Source organism: Lipotes vexillifer, unplaced genomic scaffold (genome assembly GCF_000442215.2).
Source record: "Lipotes vexillifer unplaced genomic scaffold, Lipotes_vexillifer_v1.1 scaffold1122, whole genome shotgun sequence".
Classification (NCBI taxonomy): domain Eukaryota; kingdom Metazoa; phylum Chordata; class Mammalia; order Artiodactyla; family Lipotidae; genus Lipotes; species Lipotes vexillifer.
The window spans coordinates 1,952,606-1,961,474 of record NW_006798649.1 but is presented as its reverse complement, the minus strand read 5'-3'; the positions used below and the strand labels follow the sequence as shown (position 1 = coordinate 1,961,474).

General features: G+C 51.5%; 1 protein-coding gene across 1 annotated transcript in view; it reads left to right on the top strand.

Annotated features, from left to right (window-relative positions):
- RAB7B (RAB7B, member RAS oncogene family) overlaps positions 1-6,420 on the top strand; it is a 15,410-nt gene extending 8,990 nt beyond the window's left edge. The window contains exons 4-5 of the mRNA XM_007470696.1: positions 947-1,072; positions 6,340-6,420. Coding sequence (XP_007470758.1) covers positions 947-1,072; positions 6,340-6,420 — 207 coding nt within the window. The remainder of the gene's footprint in view (positions 1-946; positions 1,073-6,339) is intronic.
- The last annotated feature ends 2,449 nt before the right edge of the window (positions 6,421-8,869 follow it).

Sequence of the window (8,869 nt, the reverse complement as noted above, 5' to 3'; positions counted from 1 at the left end):
GCTGAACCTCTCTGAGGCTCAGTGCTCTTATCTATAAAGTGAAGCTAAAAAGACCCATTCCACAAGGTTGTTGGAGGATTAAGTGAGTTAATATGATCAGATGTCTAACCTAGTATCTGGCCCAGAGTGGGAGCTTATCAACTGTTCCAAAGACTCTACCCTGGGGAAGAAGGGTTAACAGGGACCTGAGTCTCTGCCCAGCAGCGTGGGCCTGGTCAGCCAACTCAGGAGAAGGAAGTCCTCCCTGCCTGGCTAGTGTCTGTTATGTCCACCTCCCTTTGAAGGGACTGAGGAAGGAGTCAATGGCAGGAAGAAGCTCCTAGTGTAGAGGCCTTAAGAAGACGGCATAGTGCAGAGGGCTCTAATTCTTCCAAGCCTGTATTCAAACCCTGCTCAGCCCCACACACTCCAGTCCTCGGTCTCCTCAAGTGTAAAATGGAGCTAACAACTGGCTTATGTCAAAAAATAACACGTGGGGCTTCCCTCGTGGCGCAGTGGTTAAGAATCCGCCTGCCAATGCAGGGGACACGGGTTCGAGCCCTGGTCCAGGAAGATCCCACATGCTGTGGAGCAACTAAGCCTGTGCGCCACAACTACTGAGCCCGCGAGCCGCAACTACTGAAGCCCACGTGCCTAGAGCCCGCGCTCCGCAATGAGAGAAGCCACCACAGTGAGAAGCCCACACACCGCAAAGAAGAGTAGCCCCCATTCGCTGCAACTAGAGAAAGGCCTGTGTGCAGCAACGAAGACCCAACGCAGCCAAAAATAAATAAATAAATTAATTAAAAAAATAATAATAACACCTGTAAACTTACAGACACATGGAAGGTTCTCAATAAGTGAGAGTGGTGGTGGGGAAGGTGGGGCTGTGATGTTGGTGATAATCATGGTGGGGATGGTGGAGATGGGGACACAGGAACAGTGATCATATCTTCCTCTCATGCAGGTGCCAACGGAAGTAGCCCAAGACTGGTGTAAAGAGAAGGATATTCCCTATTTTGAAGTCAGTGCCAAGAATGACATCAATGTGGTACAAGCCTTCGAGATGCTGGCCAGTCGGGCTCTGTCAAGGGTGAGTGGCACCTGCCAGCTGCCCCCTAGGATGGAGGAACTCAGGAGGGTCCAGAAAAGTATATATTGGGAGGGACGAGGGTGGGACAGGATTGCTCATCATCTTAATTAATCAGTTGTTGAATGGGCTCAACAGTATTCCAATTCTGGAAGCACAGAATACCAGAGGCATAAAGCTTCCTTAGAATCCATCATCAGTGGTCCTTCAATCCGGCTGATTATCATTTGTGGAATTTCTAAAAAATACAGTTCGATACCTCACTCCTGGAGACTCTAATTTAGTAAGAGTTTGAGAAGTAATGCTCTAGTTCAGTCCTCACTGATGGGAGAGAAGCCCCAAGGTGCCAAGTATTGGTCCAAGTGGAATAATGAAGCCTGCGGGAGTTGCTGACGTCCTCCAATCAAAATGATGGATAGATGTAGACCACTTGGTGTAGTCTCTCAACAAGCATGTGTTGAGTATGTCACGTGTGTCAGGTCCCGTCCAGGGCTCCGGGGTCCCTTGCTCTCGTAAGGGAGACAGATCGGCACAGGAGTGGCTGCAGTGCAGGCACTGTATGGTGGGCAAGGACTGGTGATGGGGCCCCAGAGGAGGGACACAAAGCCCACACTGCAGGGGAGAGAAGGGGGAGAGAGAAGGGGAAGATCAGAGAAGGTCACCTGGAAGTATTAGCAGGGTTTTAACGCCATTCTGATATAGAGCTCAGAAACTCTGAAGAGCATCCGTGAGAGATTTGCACAGGGAGGGGCTCAGCACGTTTCATTATTCTGCCATATGCAGTCAAGGTGGGCTTCTTAGAAATGGGGAGGTCATCACGGCAGTGATTCTGAACTGAGGAAAGGAGCGAATGAGGATGGGCAGTCGGAGTGCTCCCCTCTGCGGAAGGGCCTGCTGTCACTGGTCTGCCTGGCCCTGCCCTGTGGGTTGTCCACAACGGAGAGAGACAGCAGCCACCCCTAGCAGCTGCCCAGGGAGGGGGCTCGAGCTTGCCACCCTTACACCCCATTGCCTTAATCTCAGAGTTTGCCCCCATGTGCTCTTCTTAATGCTTCCCCTTCTGGCCCCCGGCCCTCACTGTGTCATGTGAAAAGGAAGAATAGAGGTGGCTATCTCTAGCACATGCTCAAGAAGTGCTGCCCTATCACACAGTCGGTAATACAGATGTGCCTGCTCATGCCATTCCCTGGAAGGTGAGGGATGCTGTTTGACCTCATAGGGTGATACGTGATCACTGATCCTCCGCAAACACAGTACAATCAATGATCGCCAGGTGCTTAGTCACAGGGAAGCTCCATCAGCCCACAGCCAGTGTCTGTGTGTAGTTAGCATCTGTCCTTTCTGGAGGAGGAGTGTCCTTCATTCTTGAAACTATGTCCTTCCTGCTGTGTCACTTTTATGACACAGTGATGTTAGTGGATGGTAGTTTGTCTGCTTGTTTTTCTTTTCCATTGTCCTTACTTGGCAAAAGAATGGATTGGTGACCCCATGTCAGTCCCTCACAGTGATGGGGGAAATGTACTGATGAGAAGTTTGGCGGTCACGGTTGTGATACCCGCAGTCATACTGACCTGGGTTTGATCCCGCCCTCATGCTTTCAAGTGGACCCCTGGGCAAGACATATGACTTCTCTGAGCCTCAATTTCCTCATAAGATGGAAATAACTCCATCCCATAAACATTCTTGAGTTGCCAGGCTAGGGCTGGAGATGTGGACCTCAGTGGCCCCAAGGTCAGGTAAAGGAGTAAGGCATCCAAAATCGGAGGTCATGCAGAGAGAACAGGCTTGTGGTTGCCAAGGGGGAGGGGGGAGGGGAGGGGAGGATTGGGAGTTTGGGATTAGCAGATGCAACCTAGCATATATAGAATGGAGAAACATCAAGGTCCTATTGTATGGCATAAGGAACTATATTCAATATCCTGTAATAGGCCATGATGGAAAAGACAAAAAATATAGATTTACAAAATAAAAAAGAAAACAGATAGACTGTCATGGAGTGAGGTAAGTGCCATGGGCTGGGGCGGGGAGGGGACATGGCCAAGGCATCGAGGTGACTCAGAGGTGCTGGTGGCGAGGGCGGGCAAGGATGCCTGCCCAGAGAGGTGACGTGTGAGTTGGAGGTTGAAAGGTCATATGCAGTTCGCGTGGGGGACATGGTAGGCCGTTGAAAGCACAAGCAAGAGCCGCAGAACGGTGGAGAGAAGGGCGTGGCAGAGGCCCAGGCCTGAGTCCACAGGGCTCACGTGAGGGACAACTGTGGGCTCCGTCTGTAAGAGGAAGAACCGTGGCATGGAGGGAAGTGGGGCCGCTGGGCCGAGGTGAGCAATGGGGCTCTCAAGGCCAACAGCACCAGACCATGAAGGCCTGGTGAGCCCCAACCAGACCTTGGACTTCATGCTGTAGGCCCATGACCTCTAGACCCGCTGCCAGACTCCCAGGGCACACAGGGGCCCAGTACGGACCTGGAGGCCAGCAGGGCGCATCTTCTAGCAATGTCTGTATTATTCAGAAATCTGGGAGGGAAACATTTCACCCTAAAATAAACATAATTACTAGAGCACTGAATGTAAAAACTCACATGGATTTTTAAGGTGAAACTGGAGTTTCCAAATCTATACTTTAAAATCAAACAGGAGTTTTCAAGGACATTTCCTACAAGTACCTCTCCCCTCCTTCCCAGGGAGGTCATGTGCTCATTCACACCAGCCCAGAGTATTTGGAGAGGAAGACGTGAGAGGTGCTGCTAGAATAAGGAGGGAGCCACAGCCTGGGGTGGGAAGAGCTGGGCTCTGAAGCCGGGTGGGTCTGGCTTATTTCCTGGCTCTACCTCTTACTCACTGTGTCCCTGACAAGTCATACAGCCTCCCCTAAGCCATCACTTCCTTCCCTTTAAAGTACAAGTGATAGTATCTTCCTCATGGGGTTGTTGCCAGGGCTAAATAAAATAATATGGTAGCACAGAGAAGGCATTAAATAAAAGGTAGCTATTTTTAAATGAAAGCTATGGCTAACGGCTTTCAGCAGGGAAGTTTCATGCTGCAGGGAGGATGGGCTTGATGGGTGATTCAGAAGGTCCAGGCATGAGAGGATGAAGACGGCAAGGAAGGGGTAGATTAAAGAGACTTTGGAGGGAGAACCATCAGGGGTTGATGATGATCAAACGTAGGAGAGAAGGAATCAGGAGCTGTTGAGGTTGATACCGAGGTTTCTAGCTTGGCAAACGGAGGGATGATTGATCAGTGATGCTATAGACCAAGATAGAAAAGAGAGGGGAAAGCAAAAGCGTCACACGAGGAAGAGGCAATGGAGCACATGGCATTTGGGGCTCCTTGAGGTTCCTTGGAATGTCTGAGTTCTGCAGCGAGGTACTCGGTTTACATTTTGAAAGGAGAGAAGGTAGCTAGTTACTTTAGTTTCCCAATCTGGCCACTTTCAAGGATTAGGGTATTTAGTTATTCCAAAATATGACTAAGAATGCCCTCATAACCAAAGAAGGGACACCCACCTGCTTTGGGGGATTTGGGATGAAGGGATTTTGCTCTTACCAAGTTGGCAATACCATCCCTGCTGGGGACCGGCGTGAGCTGCAGCATGGAGGCCCGGTTCCTTTTGGACTTATTAGAGGAAGACAAACTTGCCACATCCGGGAGGCAAGCAGGCTGACAGGCAGGTAAGCTTAGTGAGATTGTAGGACTTTTATGAGGTCCTCAGGATGTAGGATCTAAAGTCAGGGCTATGAGGTGACCAGGCTTGGAGGGACAGACTCCCACAGTCACATCCCCACTGAAATGATGCATTAGGATACTACGGTGTTACTTTACAGTTAGACATGCACATACTTGCTAAGACGACTGGGGTCTGGAGAAAAGAATTACACAGGAAATCGAATTATGGACTCTGCCAGTGACTAGGAAGGTCTGCAGGAAACCTGAGGAGCGAGATGAGGCCATTATGGAGTGAAATGATGTCATAAATGGGAAGCGCTGGGGGCTGACTTGGACCTGGGGAGGATGTGACTATTATTGGGTGAAGAGAGCTGGCATGAAGACCTCAGCCTTCGCCGGTGTAATGAATGAGGGCGTTTCTCACACCTTCAAAGGCAGCATTGTTTGTTCCTCGAATAAAGTGCAAAGCAGCTCAGAAAGCCCTCAGCTTGGACTCTCCCTCCCAAAGGCTGGCATCGAGGACAAGGCACAGGTTCTGTTCATGGTCCCAGCTGGGCCTTCTGTGGACGTGAGGGTGAGGCATACTCAGGGGTGATGAATCAACAGGCCCTGCCGCCTGGGTCCAAAAGACCCAGCTAGGAAAGTTCCTGATCCCAGGCAAGGTCTCTTTGATGTTTATGGTGAGAGGGGGACCAGGAAAGTACAAAAATATGAGAATCTTTTCAAAAGTCTGTCTTTCTGGGAGAAGTGGATCAGTCAGCTTAAAAAGGGACTTAAACAGCAATGCTCTACTCCCCCTCGTCTCTCCCTGTGAGGCTCAGAGTGTCAGGATTTTAACTACAATCAGCTCAGTGAAGTGAGTGGGCCCTGCAGATGGGGCCAGCTGGAGGACTGGATGGTGTCCCGGGCAGTGCAGCCCTGAGCCCGCACGGCAGACCCGGGTAGTGCTGGGGGAAGGAGCCTCAGGCACCTCAGGGGAGGACTCTGCTCTTTCAGGGTGAGGGCCTGTGGTGCGCTGGGCCGGCTCTGCCAGCAGTGGGCTAGGATCCTCCCCAGCGGAGGGGAAGATGGAACTGGAGTGTGGAGACATCCCCAGAGGAACAGGCTTTCATTGGGAGACACTGCCCCCCACTCCCTAACACTAATCTTTCCTAATGAAAAATATATATATATAACAAATAAAATTCTAATAGCTCCAAAGAATTTGCTGAGGGCTACTCAAGGCCCATCATCCCAGCTGACTAATGGTAGCTGGTGCTCTGCTGGCCCGGACACCCTACCAGGGAGCGGGTGAGAAATGGGGGCTCTTCAAGAAGCAAAGGGCTTCCCTGGTGGCGCAGTGGTTGAGAGTCCGCCTGCCGATGCAGGGGACACGGGTTCGTGCCCCGGTCTGGGAAGATCCCACATGCCGCAGAGCGGCTGGGCCCGTGAGCCATGGCCACTGAGCCTGCGCGTCCGGAGCCTGTGCTCCGCAGCGGAAGAGGCCACGATAGTGAGAGGCCCGCGTATCGCAAAAAAAAAGAAAAAGGAAAAGAAAAGAAATAGAGTGCAGGTGGAGCTCTGCCTGCCAGGGTGCAAACGCTGACTCCTCTTTTCCTTCTCCAGTATCGAAGCGTCTTGGAGAATTACCTCACAGACTCCATCAAGCTCTCACCAGAAGGCCAGTCCAAGAGCAGTTGCTGCTGACCTTCCAGACTCCTGCTCTGCACACCCAGGGACAGAGCACATGCTGGGCCTGGTCATCCTGGGCCCCCAGCAGCCCCACTGCCCGCCCAAGCTCAGATGGCAGTCCAGGCTCTGCGGCCAGAGCCCTGAATCCCTCGCATCTGCGCTGGACCCAGAACCAGAGGGCGGCCCTGCCTCACGCTGAGTGTAGAGAGACTGGGGCTGGGCCCTTGAGCCTGGATGAAACTCCGGATGTCACAGCCAAACCCCAGAGGAGTCACGATTCCCTCGCAGACTCCAGCTTTCTTGCCACACGCCCTTCCCAGCCACACCCCTGCTCCAGAACGCACATCTCTGCAGACAGGCCGCTCTCTCTGGAGTCCTGTTATATTCTCCTATGGACTGGCCTTCCTCAGCCCATCCACCACACCCCTCAAGAGCCACAGCACAGCTTTGGACAAAGGTGCAGCTCAGGCTCCCTCGTAACTGGGGCCAGGGAGTGAGGGTCTACCTCAACCTCTGGCAGCAGCTGTTCACGCCTGGGACACCCCCTGTTTGTCCCGTCCAGAATGCAGGACTGAGGGAGCGCAGGAAAAACCCACCGGGCACTGGTGCATTTCTCCCTGCTGGCGCTCAGGCAACTCCCATAACTCTCTTTGAGCTTTAGCTTACTCATCTGTCAAATGGGAGTCACGTGTGCCCTGCCCACATCAGTGTGGTTTTGAAGACCAGAACCTCTGCTGGAATCTCAGTTGCTCTTGTTGAGATACATTTACTATTCTTTCAACAAGTATCTTTGAGTATCTACTATGTACGATGCATTGAGGTCCAGTGACAAATGTAACCCACCTTGCTCTCCTGGATCCGACATTCTGGCGAGGGAGAGAGGCAGTAAACACAGAATTTAAACAGGCATTTTCAAATAGCAGGTAAGTGCTTGAACAAAGTGAAACAAGGTAATGTCATAGAGAGGGACAGGGGGGTGGGGTTGGGTGCTGTTTCAGACAGAGTAGTCCAGGAAAGCTTCCCTGGGGAGGTGACATTGACTCAAAGGCTAGAGAATGAGAAAGGGGCTGCCATCTGAACTCGACAAAGAGCGTTCTGAGGAGAGGTTGCAGCAAGGGCCAAGGCCCCAGGTCGAGGAAAAATTTGTGTTCCAGGAACAGTGAAAAGATTAATTTACCTGAGGACTCAAAGCTGCTGTCCCAGAGAAAAGCAAAGGGGACCCCGCCCCCTGGATGACTCCTTGAGTCTCTGTCAACTGGCCACCAGAGGGCAGCAGTGCTCCTTTCCTTCCAGCAGAGCAGAAAGCGGAAGCTCCACGGGCCCATGAAGAGCTGCAGTTTTCCTGTGCAGATGCTCAAAGCTTGTTCTCGGGCTCTGGGCATTTTCAACCCTTCGAGATTTGTGGGGCAGGAAAATCCCAGTTTCTTAAGCCTACAGAGAGGCTTAAGAGGACCTAGATTAACAAGACTGCTCCGAGCAAAAACTGCAGCATCAGTGATTCAGGCAAGAAATCTGCATCCGTGACAAATACTAGAAGAGGGGCCTGGAAAGCTCATGGAGTCTCTGTCCCTGCAATCGCTACAGCCATAATCTTCTTTTTCTTCTGGCAATAAACAACACAGATAGAGCCCAACCTGAAGGGAATAGGCAAGATGACCCCCCAGGGTGTCCCATGACCACATCCATGCCCACCACAGAAGTCTCCTGTCTACACAGAAGTATTCTTCCCTGAGCTCCCAGCAGAGCTGGAGATGTTAGCCTATGACTTCCAAGTGTCCTCTGACACTGAAGATGTGCCCAGAGGTAGGGGGAAAGGGGAGGTGGGAGTCAGTAAGAGAGTCTGGGGAACCCCTTCTCCCCACCCAGCTGTGAAGTAAGAATTTCTCATCCTGGGCAGCGGCATGGACCTGCCATAGGAGCAGGTGGCCTGGAGCACACCTTTGTCTCTGTGTTCTTCATGGGGGTGGCACCCTGCACGTCACACAGGGTCTCCTGGGAGTCGGTCGGACTGTGGATTGGACGTGTGGTACATGGCTGTGTATGCAGCAGCTCGTGCACTGCAATGGACGTAGGGACCATTCTAAATGTGCACAACAAATAATAAGTGCGTCTTTCTTTGTTTTAATCTTTTGTGGTATTTAGTCTTTAGAGTTTTTTTTTTTTTCCAATATCCCCATAGTTCAAAATTCAAAAGATAATAAAAGGGAACACAGAGACAACAAAAAGTAAAATAGGAGCAGTGATATAATTGGCAGGGCCCAAAATGAAAATGCCCCACCCCTTGTCCAAAAATCATGAAGAGTTCCAAGACGGTGACACTGGATCATTAAACCAAGCGTGGGGTCCTTCTGAGCGCAAGTGGCACACACCCAGGAAACTGCGCCTGAGTAAGCACTATGTTTTCAGTGCCCTCCAGAATGACAGAGCCCTGGCCAGGCCCACCTGGGCCGCTTGGAGATAAAAG